At 40.4% G+C, this 23376-nt stretch overlaps 1 protein-coding gene across 1 annotated transcript in view; it reads left to right on the top strand.

Annotated features, from left to right (window-relative positions):
* SUPT16H (SPT16 homolog, facilitates chromatin remodeling subunit) overlaps nt 1–23376 on the top strand; it is a 231307-nt gene that overhangs the window by 144355 nt on the left and 63576 nt on the right. Inside the window, 2 exon segments of the mRNA XM_053702276.1 lie at nt 14251–14420; nt 14894–15023. Of these exon segments, the coding sequence (XP_053558251.1) occupies nt 14251–14420; nt 14894–15023 (300 nt within the window).

Here is a 23376-nt window from a genome sequence, read left to right as displayed (position 1 = left end):
ATGGATGACATTGAACAAAGTACATGTGCTATGTGTTTAGATGCCATTGTGGAACCCCCTGTTAAGCTTTGTCACTCATGTATTGAGAGTGTAAAGAACAAATTTTCTTTAATAGAGATATATCTAAGGAATGTTCTCAGACTGATGAGATTCAGGATATGCCGCAACTTTCTCCCCAAGCGTCACAGCCTTTAACGCCCGCCCAAGCGATGCCGTGTTCTTCAACTGCGTCTGCTTCATTCACTCTGCAGGATATGGCTGCAGTTATGTCATCCACCCTTTCAGAAGTTTTATACAAGTTACCAATTTTGCAAGGCAAACGTAGTAGGAAAGAGACCCAGGTGGTCCCTGCGACTTCTGATGCTTTGATGGCAATCTCCGATGTACCCTCCCAGGGCTCTGAATTGGAGGGTATGGAGGCTCTGAGGGGGAACTGTCTGACTCAGGAAGTGCATTACCCCAGACAGATTCGGAAGTGATATCTTTCAGGTTTAAGCTTGAACACCTCCGCCTGTTACTACGGGAGGTTATGGTGACTCTGGACGACTGTGACTCTATTGTGGTCCCTCCAGAGAAATTGAGTAAGATGGACAGATATTTGGAGGTTCCTTCTTATTCCGACGTTTTTCCGGTTCCTAAGATAATTTTGGAGATTATTGCTAGGGTATGGGAAAGACCGGGTATCCCGTTCACCACTTCCCCTATGTTTAAGAAAATGTACCCTATAGATGACACCGTTTGGGATTCTTGGCAGACGATCCCTAAGGTGGAGGGAGCTATCGCTACCCTGGCTAAGCATACGACTATCCCTATAGAGGACAGTTGTGCTTTCAAAGACCCCATGGATAAGAAGTTGGAGGGTCTTCTCAAAAAACATATGTTCACCAGGGGTTTCTATTGCAACCGACGGCCTGCATTGTTAGTCACAACTGCGGCTGCTATTTGGTTTAACACTCTAGAAGAGTCTTTTAGGACTGAGACTACTTTAGAGGAAATACAGGATAGAATTAAGGCCCTTAAGCTGGCTAATTCTTTTGTTACGGATGCCTCCTTTCAGATCACCAAATTGGCTGCTAAGAATTCAGGATTCTCCATCTTGGCACAAAGAGCCTTCTGGTTAAAATCTTGGTCTGCGGATGTGTCCTCTAAATCTAAGCTTATTTTATTAAAGTGATTTTAACTTTTACTATAAACACTTGCTGCCTATGAACTGGTTTTTATCTGAGGATATCACTGACCTAAAGACCACTGAGAGGACTATTGCATGCTGTATGCCACGAGCTAAGTCTGTTGGGTGACTGAATTAATCCCAGCTTGTCTCTATAGCATCATTGGGGATGCTTCACCAAATGTGAGTTCAAAATCTTATACTACTATCTGGTGTGAAATCACTCTAGTCATACAATACTAGGCCATATAGGCTTTTTTGTGTTTTCTATTTTACACAGACCCTGAACAACTCGAGAGGCCGGTCTGCTGGGTGACTGTTATAGATCCCAGACTGTGTCATTTGCACCAATTGAGGTGCTCCAATACATGTGAGTTCAACTATATAGTAAAATCTACATAAATTTGGAAACTACAATATTGGGCCATGTGGCGCATCTGTCTCTGTTTGATATTTTAGATTGCTTAATTGGATCCTGGTCTGGACCACTACAGATTGCTGCCTTGGTATTCTACTATCAAGACCTTTATAAAGGACAATATAGTGATCATTGTCACCCATTAACCACTATCTTTGAGTGAGATATAACTATCCTATTAACATTGTGATTATCAAATTGTTTAGGCTAACATCTATTTACTCTGTCCACAACATATATACTAGTTTTGAGTGAGATACAACTGTCCTATTAACATTGTGATTATCAAATTGTATAGGTTAACATCTATTTACTCTGTCCACAACATATATACTAGTTACTACTGAATCAGTGTATCATCATTTATACTGAAAAGTGCATTTCTATTGGTAACATATAAGCTACCTCATATACTACATATTACCATTTATAGATACTCTCAAGGGCGCCCCCTTTTCTTTTGTTGTAAGCTCTTGGCTATTCCTTTCAAGGGAAAGACCCTGTTCGGGCCCGACTTGAAGGAGATAATTTCTGACATTACAGGAGGTAAGGGTCACCTCCTCCCTCGAGATAAAACATCTAAGCAAAGGGGACGACAGAGTAATTTTCGTTCCTTTCGAAATTTCAAGGGAATCCCCTCTTCCGCTAAACAGGAAGGGAATTTTTCTCAAGCCAAGTCCACCTGGAGACCCAACCAGGCTTGGAACAAGGGTAAACAACCCAAGAAGCCTGCTGCTGCTACCAAGACAGCATGAAGGGGCGGCCTCCAATCCGGGACCGGATCTAGCAGGGGGCAGACTTTCTCTCTTTGTCCAGGCTTGGATAAGAGACGTTCAGGATCCCTGGACACTAGAAATCGTGTCTCAAGGGTATCAGTTGGAGTTCAAAAATTCCTTCCCCAGAGGAAGGTTTCTTCTTTCACGATTATCTGTCGACCAGATAGAGAGGCATTCTTACACTGTGTAAGAGATCTCTCCTTCATGGGAGTAATATGCCCCGTTCCAATTCAGGGGCAGGTGTTTTACTCAAATCTCTTTGTAGTTCCCAAAAAAGAGGGAAAGTTTCGACCCAATTTAGATCTCAAAAGTCTAAACAAGTTTCTCAGAGTTCCATCCTTCAAGATGGAAACTATTCGGATCATTCTTCCATTGATCCAGGAGGGTCAATATATGACTACCGTGGATCTAAAGGATGCATATCTTCATATCCCTATCCACAGAGATCATCACAAGTTCCTGAGGTTTGCCTTCCTGGACAAACATTTTCAGTTCGTGGCCCTTCCTTTTGGCTTGGACACGGCACCCAGAATTTTCACAAAGGTTCTGGGGTCTCTGTTGGCGGTCCTAAGATTGCGGGGCATTGCTGTGGCGCCTTATCTGGACGATATTCTGATCCAGGCGTAGTCTTATAAGCTAGCAAAGTTCCATACCGACATGGTTCTGTCCTTTCTAAGGACTCATGGGTGGAAGGTGAATCTCCTGGGAACTCTAATCGACTCTCTATCCATGAAGATCTTTTTGACGGAAGTCAGAAAGTTAAAAATTCTGAATACATGCCGATCCCTTCAGTCCAATCCTCGCCGCCAGTGGCTCAGTGCATGGAGGTAATTGGCTTAATGGTGTCGGCAATGGACATCATTCCGTTTGCACGTTTTCATCTCAGACCTCTACAACTGAACATGCTCAGACAGTGGAATGGAGATTATGCAAATTTGTCTCATCAGATAGATCTAGATCAGGAGACAAGGGACTCTCTTCTGTGGTGGTTGTCGCTGGATCATCTGTCCCAGGGGACATGCTTCCGCAGACCCTCATGGGAGATAGTGACAACGGATGCCAGTCTGATAGGATGGGGGGAGCAGTCTGGAATTCCTTGAAAGCTCAAGGTGTATAGACTCGATCGGAGTCTCTACTTCCCATCAACATTCTGGAGTTGAGGGCAATATTCAATGCGCTTCTGGTTTGGCCTCAGTTGGCTTCGACCAAATTAATCACATTACAGCCCTCAGTATGTTTTAGTCTTGGGTTCACTATATTTCCTTACAGAACAAAAAAAGCTACACTGTCTCTTTAAGGAAACCGCTATTTGCCTTATGCAGTTAGTGGTTCAGCTCATGATGGATGAGGCTAGGGTTGGGGACACAAGGGAGCTCAAAGGCGAGTGTTTTTTTGTTTGTTTTTTTTTCTTCTCAATATGTGTATACTGTGTGTATTGAGTTTTTATTTTTTTGGTTTGTTCTCAGAGGCCTTAAAGGATTACTTTCTGTTATAATTTTTAGGCTAAACAACTAACATATTAAAGTTAATAAACATTAATTAAAACCTCTGACCTATATTTTCTCCAAAACGAAGTTTCATAACGTTCTAAAAGTTATCTTTTATTCGCCGAAGATGTCACGTTATCCTGCCCACTATTTTCAGCACTGCATGTTCAAAATACTTAAACCAATAACTTTGTGTTTAAAGAGCCATTTTGAAACCTAGGTATTGTAAACGGATTGGTACAGAGCAAAGGATACCCACGGAGTGGGTTTGGAAAACAATTAAATTTGCAGACAAGATTTCTGATATACGGTAGAGATATGTTAATGAAATGCTATTGATAAAAAGCGTATTTGGGGTAGTTAGTTAGTAACAGGCATAGGAAATATTTACTTACAGTGGCCCTTTAAGCTGCCATTTTGCTTATTTTGCTGTAATGTTTGTACCCCCACTTAATTTGACTGACATATTAGAATGGACCCCTAGGGAACATACTGTATCCCAAAAACTTTTTGTAGTTTATTTTACCAGTCTTTTTTTTATTTTTTATGCAAAACTGTTCTTGTGGACCAAATTAACCATTTATGTGCTAATTGTGTCCCACATCTCCAATTCGCAAGCCATAAACTTGTCTGTATCTTGGCAGACAATTAGTGCCCATGTCTTTTTGTGACCCAGGGGGATTCCGCTGATTTCTCTCCAGGGTTTAAAGCCAGGCCTTAAATCCAGTCTTCAAAAGACTGACAGATTTTAGTGGCTGTCCCCAAACCAAGTAAGCGAAAATCGGGAGATTTACCTCAAACTACCTGTAATACAAAGAGTCCTATCCCCCAGGCTCAGTTACCGCCAACCTTACAAAGCTCTGACTCGGCTGAGTCTCTGTGGGTTTTGAGAGTGAAGTCTCCTCTAAGGACCTTGATACTATGCCCGAGACTGATTCCAAGTTAGATTTAAAGTGGACCATGCTTACTTCCTACTTGAGGAAGTTTTGAATGTCTTGCAACTATCAGAACCGAATACAGAGAATTCCAAACCTGTAAGTAAGTTGAATCAAGTTTTTAAAGCTCTACCTAAAGTGCCTAAGGGGTTTGAAGCTCTAGACTTGGTTACAGACTGTAATGCCAAAGAATGTAAGAAACCCTTTTGCAGCTAAAAATAATAAAAAAAAAAACCACTTTCGTAGAAGAATTAACATCCTGGGAAGTAGTTTCTAAGGTTGATGGAGTTATTTCCACCTTATCTAGAAGCACTGCTATTCGTATAGAGGATAATTCTTCATTTAGGGATCCAATGGATCGCAAATCTTAGTCCTTGCTTAGGAAATTATTCTCCCAATAGGCTTTTCAGCTTAGACCTGCAGTTGTAATTACCTGTGTGGCCGCTGGGGTGTCCTTCTGGTGTGATTCTTTTTCTCAGATGGTATCTAATCAATCTTCTGAGGATATTACCCAACTGCATTAAAGGGACAGTACACTGTAAAATTGTTTTTCCATAAATGTATTTTAAATGACTTGTTATACCAACTGCAGAGTATAAAATATTTGAGAAATTGCATTTTCGGGTTTATTTGTGTATCTGAAGTAGCTGGTTTTGTGCTTTGAAACCACAGCCTATTACAATGGGTTGAGCTTCAGGTAATATCAGATATCATTATGTTATCACTTTCATGTACACAGACTTGCTTCCTTATCTTATATTTGTCTGGAACACCAAAGCTCAATACATAGAGAGAACAATGGAAAATTATAATTTTATTACTTAACTATCATGCCCCCACTGAGGGTGTAATCTCTTCTGCTGGCTGTGTTTACTTAGGCTTGTCAATAGCCTATACGCCAGTATCAAAACTTTCAGTATAGGTTGGGAAACCACAAGCTAAATCAGCTATTTCAAATGCTGAAATATGAGTAAAGGAGCTACTTGCAACCAATTTAATACACTCTAGCAGGTAAAAAGGATCATTGGGAATAATTTAAAGGGGAGAAAGTTTTTGGGTGAACTGTCCCTTTAAAGTCCTTAAAATAGCTGATTTAATTTGTGATGTAAAAAATATTTCCATTGCGGTTTTCTTAGAGAGCTTTATGGCTTAAATCTTGATCAGCTGACATGGTTTCTAAGAATATGCTATCAAACTTTTTGAAGGGTAGATGCTTTTTGGATCGGAATTTGATTCTATTAAAACTGTCTCTGGGGAAAAGGGGGCTTTTCTTTCTCAGGACAAGAAATCTAAGGGTACAAACAAACCGTTTTCGTTCTATTCGCTCCCCTAGAGATCAAAAGTCCCCTCCACCAGCATTCTGAATTCTCCAAACCTTTCTGGAAACAAGAATGGTCTTGGTCTAAACACAAACAGACCAAAAAGCCCAACTCATACTAAAAATCTGCATGAACATCAGACCTCCATGGGATAATGGTTTCATCTGACTCATGTTCCATAGGATCCTGTAAAGGCGGCTCCCTTTGTTCAATGTGCTCATGACTTAGAGAATATGGTAGTGATGCAACCTGTTCCAAAATCTCAACAGGATCAGGGTTTCTACTACAAACTCTTCATTGTCCCAAAGAAGGAATCACTTATCGTCATTTTCTGGACTTAAAAACTCTAAACAAATTTGATTGGGTACCCTCTTCAAAAATGGAAACGATCCGTAGTGGAACCAAAAATGGGCCGGCTCCTAAGCTTTACATTCCTGAATTTAAAATTAAGATAGCAAGAGAATTAAGAAATTTTGATAAGAGTAAATTAGAAAGTTGCTTAAAGTTGCATGCTCTATCTGAATCATGAAAGAAAAAAATTGGGTTTAGTATCCCTTTAAAATTCTATTCTCAGACTACTGTAGACTTTAGTCTTTTAGGTTTGTTTTGTTTTTTTTCACTTTTCAAGTCCCAAAAAGGGTTAAGACTATAGCGGTGGCCTTGACATCATGGTTAAAACAGACTATTCGTAAGGTTCACTTGGTTGCAGGAAAACCACAGCCAAAGAGTAACTGCTTATTCTACAAGATCTGTATCTACTACTTGGGCCTTCTTGGAACAGATTTTGCAAGGAGTCTTCTCTTAATACCTTTTTTCTAAAAAAAACATAATTTATGTAAGAACTTACCTGATAAATTCATTTCTTTCATATTAACAAGAGTCCATGAGCTAGTGACGTATGGGATATACATTCCTACCAGGAGGGGCAAAGTTTCCCAAACCTTAAAATGCCTATAAATACACCCCTCACCACACCCACAAATCAGTTTAACGAATAGCCAAGAAGTGGGGTGATAAGAAAAAGTGCGAAGCATATAAAATAAGGAATTGGAATAATTGTGCTTTATACAAAAAAATCATAACCACCACAAAAAAGGGTGGGCCTCATGGACTCTTGTTAATATGAAAGAAATGAATTTATCAGGTAAGTTCTTACATAAATTATGTTTTCTTTCATGTAATTAACAAGAGTCCATGAGCTAGTGACGTATGGGATAATGACTACCCAAGATGTGGATCTTTCCACACAAGAGTCACTAGAGAGGGAGGGATAAAATAAAGACAGCCAATTCCTGCTGAAAATAATCCACACCCAAAATAAAGTTTAACAAAAAACATAAGCAGAAGATTCAAACTGAAACCGCTGCCTGAAGAACTTTTCTACCAAAAACTGCTTCAGAAGAAGAAAATACATCAAAATGGTAGAATTTAGTAAAAGTATGCAAAGAAGACCAAGTTGCTGCTTTGCAGATCTGGTCAACCGAAGCTTCATTCCTAAACGCCCAGGAAGTAGATACTGACCTAGTAGAATGAGCTGTAATTCTTTGAGGCGGAGTTTTACCCGACTCAACATAGGCAAGATGAATTAAAGATTTCAACCAAGATGCCAAAGAAATGGCAGAAGCTTTCTGGCCTTTCCTAGAACCAGAAAAGATAACAAATAGACTAGAAGTCTTACGGAAAGATTTCGTAGCTTCAACATAATATTTCAAAGCTCTAACAACATCCAAAGAATGCAATGATTTCTCCTTAGAATTCTTAGGATTAGGACATAATGAAGGAACCACAATTTCTCTACTAATGTTGTTGGAATTCACAACTTTAGGTAAAAATTCAAAAGAAGTTCGCAACACCGCCTTATCCTGATGAAAAATCAGAAAAGGAGACTCACACGAAAGAGCAGATAATTCAGAAACTCTTCTAGCAGAAGAGATGGCCAAAAGGAACAAAACTTTCCAAGAAAGTAATTTAATGTCCAATGAATGCATAGGTTCAAACGGAGGAGCTTGAAGAGCTCCCAGAACCAAATTCAAACTCCAAGGAGGAGAAATTGACTTAATGACAGGTTTTATACGAACCAAAGCTTGTACAAAACAATGAATATCAGGAAGAATAGCAATCTTTCTGTGAAAAAGAACAGAAAGAGCAGAGATTTGTCCTTTCAAAGAACTTGCGGACAAACCCTTATCCAAACCATCCTGAAGAAATTGTAAAATTCTCGGTATTCTAAAAGAATGCCAAGAAAAATGATGAGAAAGACACCATGAAATATAAGTCTTCCAGACTCTATAATATATCTCTCGAGATACAGATTTACGAGCCTGTAACATAGTATTAATCACGGAGTCAGAGAAACCTCTATGACCAAGAATCAAGCGTTCAATCTCCATACCTTTAAATTTAAGGATTTCAGATCCGGATGGAAAAAAGGACCTTGTGACAGAAGGTCTGGTCTTAACGGAAGAGTCCATGGCTGGCAAGATGCCATCCGGACAAGATCCGCATACCAAAACCTGTGAGGCCATGCCGGAGCTATTAGCAGAACAAACGAGCATTCCCTCAGAATCTTGGAGATTACTCTTGGAAGAAGAACTAGAGGCGGAAAGATATAGGCAGGATGATACTTCCAAGGAAGTGATAATGCATCCACTGCCTCCGCCTGAGGATCCCGGGATCTGGACAGATACCTGGGAAGTTTCTTGTTTAGATGAGAGGCCATCAGATCTATCTCTGGGAGCCCCCACAATTGAACAATCTGAAGAAATACCTCTGGGTGAAGAGACCATTCGCCCGGATGCAACGTTTGGCGACTGAGATAATCCGCTTCCCAATTGTCTACACCTGGGATATGAACCGCAGAGATTAGACAGGAGCTGGATTCCGCCCAAACCAAAATTCGAGATACTTCTTTCATAGCCAGAGGACTGTGAGTCCCTCCTTGATGATTGATGTATGCCACAGTTGTGACATTGTCTGTCTGAAAACAAATGAACGATTCTCTCTTCAGAAGAGGCCAAAACTGAAGAGCTCTGAAAATTGCACGGAGTTCCAAAATATTGATCGGTAATCTCACCTCCTGAGATTCCCAAACTCCTTGTGCCGTCAGAGATCCCCACACAGCTCCCCAACCTGTGAGACTTGCATCTGTTGAAATTACAGTCCAGGTCGGAAGAACAAAAGAAGCCCCCTGAATTAAACGATGGTGATTTGTCCACCACGTTAGAGAGTGTCGAACAATCGGTTTTAAAGATATTAATTGAGATATCTTCGTGTAATCCCTGCACCATTGGTTCAGCATACAGAGCTGAAGAGGTCGCATGTGAAAACGAGCAAAGGGGATCGCGTCCGATGCAGCAGTCATAAGACCTAGAATTTCCATGCATAAGGCTACCGAAGGGAATGATTGTGACTGAAGGTTTCGACAAGCTGTAATCAATTTTAGACGTCTCTTGTCTGTTAAAGACAGAGTCATGGACACTGAATCTATCTGAAAACCCAGAAAGGTTACCCTTGTTTGAGGAATCAAAGAACTTTTTGGTAAATTGATCCTCCAACCATGATCTTGAAGAAACAACACAAGTCGATTCGTATGAGACTCTGCTAAATGTAAAGACGGAGCAAGTACCAAGATATCGTCCAAATAAGGAAATACCACAATACCCTGTTCTCTGATTACAGACAGAAGGGCACCGAGAATCTTTGTGAAAATTCTTGGAGCTGTAGCAAGGCCAAACGGTAGAGCCACAAATTGGTAATGCTTGTCTAGAAAAGAGAATCTCAGGAACTGATAATGATCTGGATGAATCGGAATATGCAGATATGCATCCTGTAAATCTATTGTGGACATATAATTCCCTTGCTGAACAAAAGGCAATATAGTCCTTACAGTTACCATCTTGAACGTTGGTATCCTTACATAACGATTCAATAATTTTAGATCCAGAACTGGTCTGAAGGAATTCTCCTTCTTTGGTACAATGAAGAGATTTGAATAAAACCCCATCCCCTGTTCCGGAACTGGAACTGGCATAATTACTCCAGCCAACTCTAGATCTGAAACACAATTCAGAAATGCTTGAGCTTTCACTGGATTTACTGGGACATGGGAAAGAAAAAATCTCTTTGCAGGAGGTCTCAACTTGAAACCAATTCTGTACCCTTCTGAAACAATGTTCTGAATCCAAAGATTGTGAACAGATTTGATCCAAATTTCTTTGAAAAAACGTAACCTGCCCCCTACCAGCTGAACTGGAATGAGGGCCGTACCTTCATGTGAACTTAGAAGCAGGCTTTGCCTTTCTAGCAGGCTTGGATTTATTCCAGACTGGAGATGGTTTCCAAACTGAAACTGCTCCTGAGGACGAAGGATCAGGCTTTTGTTCTTTGTTGAAACGAAAGGAACGAAAACGATTGTTAGCCCTGTTTTTACCTTTAGATTTTTTATCCTGTGGTAAAAAAGTTCCTTTCCCACCAGTAACAGTTGAAATAATAGAATCCAACTGAGAACCAAATAATTTGTTTCCCTGGAAAGAAATGGAAAGTAGAGTTGATTTAGAAGCCATATCAGCATTCCAAGTCTTAAGCCATAAAGCTCTTCTGGCTAAGATAGCCAGAGACATAAATCTAACATCAACTCTAATAATATCAAAAATGGCATCACAGATGAAATTATTAGCATGCTGGAGAAGAATAATAATATCATGAGAATCACGATTTGTTACTTGTTGCGCTAGAGTTTCCAACCAAAAAGTTGAAGCTGCAGCAACATCAGCCAATGATATAGCAGGTCTAAGAAGATTACCTGAACATAGATAAGCTTTTCTTAGAAAAGATTCAATTTTTCTATCTAAAGGATCCTTAAACGAGGTACCATCTGACGTAGGAATGGTAGTACGTTTAGCAAGGGTAGAAATAGCCCCATCAACTTTAGGGATTTTGTCCCAAAATTCTAACCTGTCAGGCGGAACAGGATATAATTGCTTAAAACGTTTAGAAGGAGTAAATGAATTACCCAATTTATCCCATTCCTTAGCAATTACTGCAGAAATAGCATTAGGAACAGGAAAGACTTCTGGAATAACCGCAGGAGCTTTAAAAACCTTATCCAAACGTATAGAATTAGTATCAAGAGGACTAGAATCCTCTATTTCTAAAGCAATTAGTACTTCTTTAAGTAAAGAGCGAATAAATTCCATCTTAAATAAATATGAAGATTTATCAGCATCAATCTCTGAGACAGAATCCTCTGAACTAGAAGAGTCCAAAGAATCAGAATGATGGTGTTCATTTAAAAATTCATCTGTAGAGAGAGAAGATTTAAAAGACTTTTTACGTTTACTAGAAGGAGAAATAACAGACAAAGCCTTCTTTATGGATTCAGAAACAAAATCTCTTATGTTATCAGGAACATTCTGCACCTTAGATGTTGAGGGAACTGCAACAGGCAATGGTACATCACTAAAGGAAATATTATCTGCTTTAACAAGTTTGTCATGACAATTAATATAAACAACAGCTGGAGAAATAGCTACCAAAAGTTTACAGCAGATACACTTAGCTTTGGTAGATCCAGCAGGCAGTGGTTTTCCTGTAGTATCTTCTGGCTCAGATGCAACGTGAGACATCTTGCAATATGTAAGAGAAAAAACAACATATAAAGCAAAATAAATCAAATTCCTTATAAGACAGTTTCAGGAATGGGAAAAAAATGCCAAACATCAAGCTTCTAGCAACCAGAAGCAAATGAAAATGAGACTGAAATAATGTGGAGACAAAAGCGACGCCCATATTTTTTGGCGCCAAATAAGACGCCCACATTATTTGGCGCCTAAATGCTTTTGGCGCCAAAAATGACGCCACATCCGGAACGCCGACATTTTTGGCGCAAAATAACGTCAAAAAAATGACGCAACTTCCGGCGACACGTATGACGCCGGAAACGGAAATGAATTTTTGCGCCAAAAAAATCCGCGCCAAAAATGACGCAATAAAATGAAGCATTTTCAGCCCCCGCGAGCCTAACAGCCCACAGGGAAAAAAGTCAAATTTTTGAGGTAAGACAAAATATGATAATTTAAAGCATAATCCCAAATATGAAACTGACTGTCTGGAAATAAGGAAAGTTGAACATTCTGAGTCAAGGCAAATAAATGTTTGAATACATATATTTAGAACTTTATAAATAAAGTGCCCAACCATAGCTTAGAGTGTCACAGAAAATAAGACTTACTTACCCCAGGACACTCATCTACATGTTTGTAGAAAGCCAAACCAGTACTGAAACGAGAATCAGTAGAGGAAATGGTAAATATAAGAGTATATCGTCGATCTGAAAAGGGAGGTAAGAGATGAATCTCTACGACCGATAACAGAGAACCTTATGAAATAGACCCCGTAGAAGGAGATCACTGCATTCAATAGGCAATACTCTCCTCACATCCCTCTGACATTCACTGCACGCTGAGAGGAAAACCGGGCTCCAACTTGCTGCGGAGCGCATATCAACGTAGAATCTAGCACAAACTTACTTCACCACCTCCCTTGGAGGCAAAGTTTGTAAAACTGATTTGTGGGTGTGGTGAGGGGTGTATTTATAGGCATTTTAAGGTTTGGGAAACTTTGCCCCTCCTGGTAGGAATGTATATCCCATACGTCACTAGCTCATGGACTCTTGTTAATTACATGAAAGAAAAAAAAAATTCTTTCTTATATTTATGCTTCTTCCGAAGGTGCTTTTGGCAGGAAAGTTCATTGTTTTGAACCCATATGGACTCTCCTTATCTTACGAAAGAAAACAGAATTTATACTTACCTATACATTTCTTTCTTTCGGGATGAGTAAAGTCCATAGGACTGCCTGCATTTGTGCTAGATGGTCGGTATTTGCACCTCTTAACTGTGCTTTTCTGTCTTTCCTACCTTTTCTATCTCTCTCCTCTGCTCGGCTATATGTAAACTGAGTGGGGAGAGGGAGGGATTAAAGCTCTTTTGAGGGTTCTTGACCACCTCCTATTGGCAGAAAATATATCCCACGTGTTATGGACACCTGTGGACTCTTCTCATCCCAAAATAAATGTATCTATAAATTCTGTTTTGATTAAACGTATTTATATGATACATAGGGTGTTGTGTGGTTATTTTATGCTGTTTAGCATTAAAGGGACAGTCTAGGCCAAAATAAATTTTCATGATTCAGATAGAGCATGTAATTTTAAACAATTTTCCAATTTACTTTTATCACCAATTTTGCTTTTTTCGCTTGGTATTCTTAGTTGAAAGCTTAACCTAGGAGGTTCATATGCAAATTTCTTAGACCTTGAAGCCCACCTCTTTCAGATTGCATTTTAACATTTTTTCACCACTAGAGGGTGTTAGTTCACGTATTTCATATAGATAACACTGTGCTCGTGCACGAGAAGTTATCTGTGAGCAGGCACTGATTGGCTAGACTGCAAGTCTGTCAAAAAAACTGAAAAAAGGGGTTAAAAGTATATTATTATAACTGTGTTGGTTATGCAAAACTGGGAAATGGGTAATAAAGGGATTATCTATCTTTTAAAACAATAAAAATTCTGGTGTAGACTGTCCCTTTAATTTCATAGCTCTTAAATATGATAGAATTAATGGGACAATTGTTAAGAGTATCCAAAGTAGTATATGTTTTGTATAGAGTATCAAGATTGCTATATATGCCCATATTTAATGGATAATAGGTAACTGACTCTCTCTGACTATTGTTTTGTTGTGTTCTGTTGACCTTTATGCATGACTTGATATCACTGACATATTTAAGCTTCATACATGTGCTTTTACATAGTGGTATTAACGACTTGCCAGATGTACTTTTTAGCCTTCTCTGAAGCCCACTTGCATTTTTTTTTTCTATTCATATTTTTAAATACAAATGTAATCAAGCAGCTGTTGATCATAGAAAAATTAAAATGTAAAGTCCTGCTTTTTTCCCCCCCTTTCTTTCTGGAATATAAAATAAATGTTATCAAAGCATGCTGAAACTCTGACCAGTTTATAATATAAATGTGTTTTAAAAATGGCATATTTATTGTTATATGAGCAAGTGTTAAAGCAAACACTTTAGTGTTCCTTCTTATGATTGGTCATATAACATTTGACACTTATTTCTCTCTTCAGCCTCCATTTGTAGTAACTCTGGATGAGGTGGAACTTGTGCACTTTGAGAGAGTGCAATTCCATCTGAAGAATTTTGACATGGTCATAGTCTATAAGGACTATAGTAAGAAGGTCACCATGATCAATGCAATTCCTGTGGCTTCTCTTGACCCTATAAAGGAGTGGCTCAAGTGAGTATAAATTTTAAAATATTATGTGGTTGAAGTGCATGCTCAAAAGCCTCAAACTAGAACAACTTGGTAAATATTTGATCAAGAGCTACCTGTCTTAGTAGATTTTAAGAACTGACCTCATTTGTGCCAGTATCCTATATACCTTATAAGCAAACAAACCAAGTACTTGAGTATATATACAATAAAAATGTTACCTTCCATATTTTATGAGGATAAACCATCTTCAGTAGCTCATTGTCTTTAATGTAGTTTACCCCTAGGAGAGAGTTCCAGCTATTCATATGAATTTAAATGAAGTAATGTTGTGGCTTTAACTTTCTTCATGGAGGATATAAGTATGGTGTCCACTAGAATAGAAGAGTTGCCCCCCTCCCTTTTTATTTTATTTTTTATTTACTATTTCAGACTCTTATACTCATCCTGCTTCCTACACAGTGAGTAGTGCTTACTGATCCTACTGTCTTCTACAGCTCCTGTGACATCAAGTACACTGAAGGGGTGCAGTCTTTGAACTGGACAAAAATTATGAAGACCATTATTGATGACCCTGAGGGATTCTTTGAGCAAGGTGGCTGGGATTTCCTAGAGCCAGAAGGAGAGGTGAGTAACTGGGTTTGGGTCGTCTTTGGTGTTTCCTGCATGTACATGCTTGCACAGTAAGCCATAGCAACGTTCTACTATTGATTTGATTAAGCTTAAATTATCCAAAATGATGGTTACCATTTCTCTTGTAAGGTGTATCCAGTCCACGGATCATCCATTACTTGTGGGATATTCTCCTTCCAAACAGGAAGTTGCAAGAGGACACCCACAGCAGAGCTGTTATATAGCTCCTCCCCTAACTGCCATATCCAGTCATTCTCTTGCAACTCATCACGCATGGAGGTAGTCAGAGAGAGTGGTGAAAAATAGTTTTTTATCTTCAATCAAAAGTTTGTTATTTTAAATAGTACCGGAGTTGTACTATTTTATCCCAGGCAGTAAATAGAAGAAGAATCTGCCTGAGTTTTCTTTGATCTTAGCAGGTTGTAACTAAGATCCATTGCTGTTCTCACATATGTCTGAGGAGAGAGGTAACTTCAGCGGGGGAATGGCGTGCAGTTTACTCTGCTATGAGGTATGTGCAGTTACAATTTTTTCTAGAATTGGAAATGCTAGAAAATGCTGCTGATACCAGATTAATGTAAGTTAAGCCTGAATACAGTGATTTAATAGCGACTGGTATCATGCTTACTCTCAGGGGTAATACCCTTATAAAATTGCAATATAAAACGTTTGCTGGCATGTTTAATCGTTTTTATATATGCTTTGGTGATAAAACTTTATTGGGGCCTAGTTTTTTTCCACATGGCTGGCTTAAGTTTTGCCTAGAAACAGTTTCCTGAGGCTTTCCACTGTTATAGTATGAGTCGGAGGGGCCTATTTTAGCGCTTTTTTTGCGCAGTTAAAATTACAGACTGAGACATCCATTTCTCCAACATAGGTGTGTCCGGTCCACGGCGTCATCCTTACTTGTGGGATATTCTCCTCCCCAACAGGAAATGGCAAAGAGCCCAGCAAAGCTGGTCATATAGTCCCTCCTAGGCTCCGCCTACCCCAGTCATTCTCTTTGCCGTTGCACAGGCAACATCTCCACGGAGATGGCTTAGAGTTTTTTGGTGTTTAAATGTAGTTTTTGTTCTTCAATCAAGAGTTTATTGTAAAATAGTGCTGGTATGTACTATTTACTCTGAAACAGAAAAGAGATGAAGATTTCTGTTTGTAAGAGGAAAATGATTTTAGCAACCGTTACTAAAATCGATAGCTGTTTCCACACAGGACTGTTGAGATGAAGTAACTTCAGTTGGGGGAAACAGTGGGCAGACTTTGCTGCTTGAGGTATGACACATTTCTAACAAGACTCGGTAATGCTGGAAGCTGTCATTTTCCCTATGGGAACCGGTAAGCCATTTTCTTAGTTTAAGTAAAAGAATAAAGGGCTTCATTAGGGCTTAAAAAACTGGTAGACATTTTTCTGGGCTAAAACGATTACTTTACTAAGTATATTTGGCAGATTATTACTTTTAATAGTTGTTAAATCTTGGGGATTGTTTTAATAAAAACGGCAGGCACTGTATTGGACACCTTTTTCACTGGGTGCCTTTTCTAGTCATAGACAGAGCCTCATTTTCGCGCCTCTAAGGCGCAGTTGTTTTTGGAAAGCATGGCATGCAGATGCATGTGTGAGGAGCTAAGAACCACTGAAAAAGCTTATAGAAGGCATCATTTGGTATCGTATTCCCCTCTGGGCTTGGTTGGGTCTCAGCAAAGCAGATACCTGGGACTGTATAGGGGTTAAATGTAAAAACGGCTCCGGTTCCGTTATTTTAAGGGTTAAAGCTTTCAAATTTGGTGTGCAATACTTTTAAGGCTTTAAGTTACTGTGGTGAAATTTTGGTGAATTTTGAACAATTCCTTCATACTTTTTCACATATTCAGTAATAAAGTGTGTTCAGTTTAAAATTTAAAGGGACAGTAACGGTTTTATTGTAAAACGTTTTTTGTGCTTTGTTGACAAGTTTAAGCCTGTTTAACATGTCTGAACCATCAGAAACGATGTTCTATATGTATGAAAGCCAATGTGTCTCCCCATTTAAATATATGTGATATATTTGTGTCATAATGTCCAAACAAAGTAGGGATAATAATGCCATAGATATGATATTGCCCAAGATGATTCCTCTAATGAGGGGAGTAAGCATGGTACTGCATCATCCCCTTCTGTGTCTACACCAGTTTTGCCCACACAAGAGGCCCCTAGTACATCTAGTGCGCCAATACTTATTACCATACAACAATTAATGGCTGTAATGGATAATTCTATTGCATGCATTTTTTCCAAAATGCCTACTTATCAGAGAAAGCGTGATTGCTCTGTTTTAAACACTGAAGAGCAAAAGGACGCTGATGATATCTGTTCTGACATACCCTCACACCTATCTGAAGGGGCCAGGAGGGAGGTTTTTTCTGAGGGAGAAATTTCAGATTCAGGGAAAATTTCTCAACAAGCAGAACCTGATATTGTAACTTTTAAATTTAAATTACAACATCTCCACGCACTACTTAAGGAGGTATTATCTACTCTGGATGATTGTGACAATTTGGTCATTCCAGAGAAATTAGGTAAGATGGACAAGTTCCTAGAGGTTCCGGTGCCCCCCGCTGTTTTTCCTATACCCAAGCGGGTGGCGGACATAGTAAATAAGGAGTGGGAAAGGCCCGGCATACCTTTTTGTCCTCCCCCTATATTTAAGAAATTATTTCCTATAGTCGACCCCAGAAAGGACTTATAGCATACAGTCCCCAAGGTCGAGGGGGCGGTTTCTACTCTAAACAAACGCACTTCTATTCCTATAGAAGATAGTTGTGCTTTCAAGATCCTATGGATTAAAGGTTAGAGGGTTTGCTTAAAAAGATGTTTGTTCAGCAAGGTTACCTTCTACAACCAATTTCATGCATTGTTCCTGTCACTACAGCTGCGTGTTTCTGGTTCGAAGAACTAGAATAGTCGCTTAATAAAGAATCTTCGTACGAGGAGGTTTTGGACAGAGTTCAAGCTCTTAAATTGGCTAACTCTTTTATTTTAGATGCCGCTTTGCAATTAGCTAGATTAGCGGCGAATAATTCAGGGTTTGTTATCGTGGCGCGCAGAGCGTTTTTGCTTAACATCCCTTTCAAGGGTAAAACACTGTTTGGCCCTGACTTGAAAGAGATTATTTCAGACATCACTGGGGGAAAGGGCCACGCCCTTCCTCTGGATAGGTCTTTTAAGGCTAAAAATAAGCCAAATTTTCGTCCCTTTCGCAGAAACGGACCAGCCTCAAATTCTACACCCTCTAAGCAAGAGGGTAATACTTCTCAAACCAAGCCAGCCTGGAGGCCGATGCAAGGCTGGAACAAGGGTAAGCAGGCCAAGTCACCTGCCACTGCTACCAAAACAGCATGAAGTGTTGGCCCCCGATCTGGGAAGGATCTGGTGGGGGGCAGACTTTCTCTCTTTGCTCAGGCTGGGGCAAGAGATGTTCAGGATCCTTGGGCGCTAGAAATAGTTTCTCAAGGTTATCTCCTGGAATTCAGGGAACTACCCCCAAGGGGAAGGTTCCACGGGTCTCAATTATCTTCGAACAGGCATTTTTACACTGTGTAGAAGACCTGTTAAGCATGGGAGTGATTCATCCTGTTCCATTAGGAGAACAAGGGATGGGTTTTTACTCCAACCTGTTCATAATTCCCAAAAAAGAGGGAACATTCAGACCTATTTTAGATCTCAAGATTCTAAACAAGTTTCTAAGGGTTTCATCGTTCAAAATGGAAACCATTCCAACGATCCTTCCTACCATCCAGGAAGGTCAATTCATGACCACGGTGGACTTAAAGGATGCGTACCTACGTATTCCTATCCACAAGGAACATTTTCGGTTCCTAAGGTTCGCCTTTCTGGACAAGCATTACCAGTTTGTGGCACTTCCATTCGGATTAGCCACTGTTCCAAGGATTTTCACAAGGGTACTAGGGTCCCTTCTAGCGGTGCTAAGACCAAGGGGCATTGCAGTAGTACCTTACTTGGACGACATCCTGATTCAAGTGTCGTCTCTGTCAAAAGCAAGGGCTCATACGGACATTGTCCTAGCCTTTCTCAGATCTCACAGGTGGAAAGTGAACATAGAAAAAAAGTTCTCTGTCCCCATCAACATGAGTTCCCTTCTTGGGAACAATAATAGTTTCCTTAGAAATGAAGGTTTTTCTGACAGAGGCCAGAAAATCAAAACTTCTAAGCTCTTGTCAGGTACTTCATTCTGTTCTTCTTCCTTCCATAGCGCAGTGCATGGAAGTAATAGGTTTGATGGTTGCGGCAATGGACATAGTTCCTTTTGCACGAATTCATCTAAGACCATTACACCTGTGCATGCTCAGACAGTGGAATGGGGATTATACAGACTTGTCTCCGACGATACAAGTAGATCAAATAACCAGAGATTCACTCCGTTGGTGGCTGACCCTGGACAACCTGTCACAGGGAATGAGCTTCCGCAGACCAGAGTAGGTCATTGTCACGACCGACGCCAGTCTGGTGGGCTGGGGCGCGGTCTGGGAACCCCTGAAAGCTCAGGGTCTATGGTTTCGGGAAGACTCTCTTCTCCCGATAAACATAATGGAACTGAGAGCGATATTCAATGCTCTCAAGGCTTGGCCTCGACTAGCAAAGGCCAAATTCATAAGGTTTCAATCAGACATCATGACGACTGTTACATATATCAACCATCAGGAAGTAACAAGGAGTTCCCTGGCGATGGAGGAGCATCCGGGGGAGTGGGAACTCCATCTGGAAATCTTTGCCCAAATAACTCAATTATGGGGCATTCCAGACATGGTTCTGATGGCCTCTCGTCAGAACTTCATGGTCCCTTGTTACGGGTCCAAATCCAGGGATCCCAAGGCGACTCTATTGGATACAATAGTAGCACCTTGGATCTTCAACCTAGCTTATGCATTCCCACCGTTTCCTCTCATTCCCAGGCTGGTAGCCAGGATCAATCTGGAGAGGGCTTCGGTGATCTTGATAGTTCCTGTGTGGCCACGCAGGACTTGGTATGCAGACCTGGTGAATGTGTCATCGGCTCCACCATGGAAGCTACCTTTGAGACAGGACCTTCTTATTCAGGGTCCATTCGAACATCCGAATCTGGTTTTCCTCCAACTGACTGCTTGGAGTTTGAACGCTTGATTTTATCAAAGCGTGGGTTTTCAGATTCTGTAATAGATACTCTTATTCAGGCTAGAAAGCCTGTAACTAGAAAAATTTACCATAATATATGGAAAAAATATATCTGTTGGTGTGAATCTAAAGGATTCCCATGGAACAAGATAAAAATTCCTAAGATTCTTTCCTTTCTACAAGAAGGTTTGGAGAAAGGATTTTCTGCGAGTTCTCTGAAGGGACAGATCTCTGCTTTATCTGTTTTACTTCACAAAAGGCTAGCAGCTGTGCCAGACGTTTAAGCGTTTGTTCAGGCTCTGGTTAGAATCAAGCCTGTTTACAGACCTTTGACTCTTCCCTGGAGTCTTAGTCTAGTTCTTTCAGTTCTTCAAGGGGTTCCGTTTGAACCCTTACATTCCGTAGATATTAAGTTATTATCTTGGAAAGTTTTGTTTTAGGTTGCAATTTCTTCCGCTAGAAGAGTTTCTGAGTTATCTGCTCTACAGTGTTCTCCGCCCTATCTGGTCCATGCAGATAAGGTGGTTTTACGTACTGAGCCTGGTTTTCTTCCGAAGGTTGTTTCCAACAAAAATATTAACCAGGAGATAGTTGTACCTTCTTTGTGTCCGAATCCAATTTCATAGAAGGAACGTTTGTTACACAATTTGGACGTTGTCCATGCTCTAAAATTCTATTTAGAGGCTACTGAAGATTTTAGACAAACATCTTCTTTGTTTGTTGTTTATTCTGGTTAAAGGAGAGGTAAAAAAGCAACTTCTACCTCTCTTTCCTTTTGGTTTAAAAGCATCATCAGATTGGCTTTTGAGACTGCCGGACGGCAGCCTCCTGAAAGTATCACAGCTCACTCCACTAGGGCTGTGGCTTCCACATGGGCCTTCAAGAATGAGGTTCCTGTTGACCAAATTTTTTAAATTATATACTTTTGCTTCTTCGGAGGCTATTTTTGGGAGAAAGGTTTTGCAAGCCGTGGTGCCTTCCGTTTGGGTGACCTGATTTGCTCCCTCCCTTCATCCGTGTCCTAAAGCTTTGGTATTGGTTCCCACAAGTAAGGATGACGCCGTGGACCGGACACACCTATGTTGGAGAAAACAGAATTTATGCTTAACTGATAAATTACTTTCTCCAACGGTGTGTCCGGTCCACGGCCCGCCCTGGTTTTTTAATCAGGTCTGATGAATTATTTTCTCTAACTACAGTCACCACGTTACCATATGGTTTCTCCTATATATATTTCCTCCTGTCCGTCGGTCGAATGACTGGGGTAGGCGGAGCCTAGGAGGGACTATATGGCCAGCTTTGCTGGGCTCTGCCATTTCCTGTTGGGGAGGAGAATATCCCACAAGTAAGGATGACGCCGTGGACCGGACACACCGTTGGAGAAAGTAATTTATCAGGTAAGCATAAATTCTGTTTTTCCTCAGAAGTCCCTCTGAATGCTATAGGACATCTCTAAAGGGCTCAAAGGCTTTCCAAAGTCGTTTATTGGGGAAGGTAAGGCCACAGCAAAGCTGTGGCAGTTTGTTTTGACTGTTAAAAAACGTTTTTTGATCCGTTTTTTGAACTAAGGGGTGTTAATCATCCATTTGCAAGTGGGTGCAATGCTCTGTTAGCTTATTATACACACTGTAAAAATTTCATTTGTGTAACTGCCTTTTTTCACTGTTTTTCAAATTCTGACAAAATTTGTTTCTCTTAAAGGCACAGTACCGTTTTTTATATTTGCTTGTTAACTTGATTTAAAGTGTTTTCCAAGCTTGCTGGTCTCATTGCTAGTCTGTGTAAACATGTCTGACATAGAGGAAACTCCTTGTTCATTATGTTTAAAAGCCATGGTGGAACCCCCTTTTAGAATGTGTACCAAATGTACTGATTTCACTTTAAGCAATAAAGATCATATTCTGTCTTTAAAAAATTTATCACCAGAGGAATCTGACGAGGGGGAAGTTATGCCGACTAACTCTCCCCACGTGTCGGATCCTTTGACTCCCGCTCAAGGGACTCACACTCAAATGGCGCCAAGTACATCATGGGCGCCCATAGCGATTGCTTTACAAGACATGGCGGCAGTCATGGATAATACACTGTCAGCGGTATTAGCCAGACTACCTGAATTTAGAGGTAAGCGAGATAGCTCTGGGGTTAGACGAAATGCAGAGCATACTGACGCTTTAAGAACCATGTCTGATACTGCCTCACAATATGCAGAAGCTGAGGAAAGAGAGCTTCAGTCTTTGGGTGATGTTTCTGACTCAGGTAGGATACCTGATTCTGATATTTCTACATTTAAATTTAAGCTTGAACACCTCTGCCTGCTGCTCAGAGGTTTTAGCTGCTCTGAATGACTGTGATAAAATTGCAGTGCCAGAGAAATTGTGTAGACTGGATAAATACTATGCAGTGCCGGTGTGTACTGATGTTTTACCAATACCTAAAAGGTTTACAGAAATTATTTCTAAGGAATGGGATAGACCAGGTGTGCCATTCTCTTCCCCTCCTATTTTTAGAAAAATGTTTCCAATAGACGCCACCACACGGGACTTATGGCAGACAGTCCCTAAGGTGGAGGGAGCAGTTTCTACTCCAGCAAAGCGTACTACTATCCCTGTCGAGGGCAGTTGTGCTTTTTTAGATCCAATGGATAAGAAATTAGGTTACCTTAAGAAAATGTTTATTCAACAAGGTTTTATCCTACAGCCCCTTGCATGCATTGCTCCTGTCACTGCTGCTGCGACGTTCTGGTTTGAGTCTCTGGAAGAGGCTTTACAGGTAGCTACTCCATTGGATGACATACTTGGCAAGCTTAGGGCACTTAAGCTAGCCAATTCTTTTGTTTCTGATGCCATTGTTCATTTGACTAAACTAACGGCTAAGAATTCTGGTTTTGCTATACAGGCACGCAGGGCGCTATGGCTTAAATCATGGTCAGCTGACGTGACTTCAAAATCTAAGCTACTTAACATTCCCTTCAAGGGGCAGACCCTATTCGGGCCTGGTTTGAAGGAGATTATTGCTGATATCACTGGAGGAAAAGGTCATGCCCTTCCTCAGGACAGGTCCAAATCAAGGGCCAAACAGTCTAATTTTCGTGTCTTTCGAAACTTCAAGGCAGGTGCGGCATCAACTTCCTCTAATGCAAAACAAGAGGGAACTTTTGCTCAGTCCAAGACGGTCTGGAGACCAAACCAGACCTGGAAC

This window comes from Bombina bombina, chromosome 2 (assembly GCF_027579735.1).
Source record: "Bombina bombina isolate aBomBom1 chromosome 2, aBomBom1.pri, whole genome shotgun sequence".
Lineage (NCBI taxonomy): Eukaryota > Metazoa > Chordata > Amphibia > Anura > Bombinatoridae > Bombina > Bombina bombina.
Note: the sequence above shows the minus strand (reverse complement) of the source record. Positions and strands in the feature narration are given on the sequence as shown.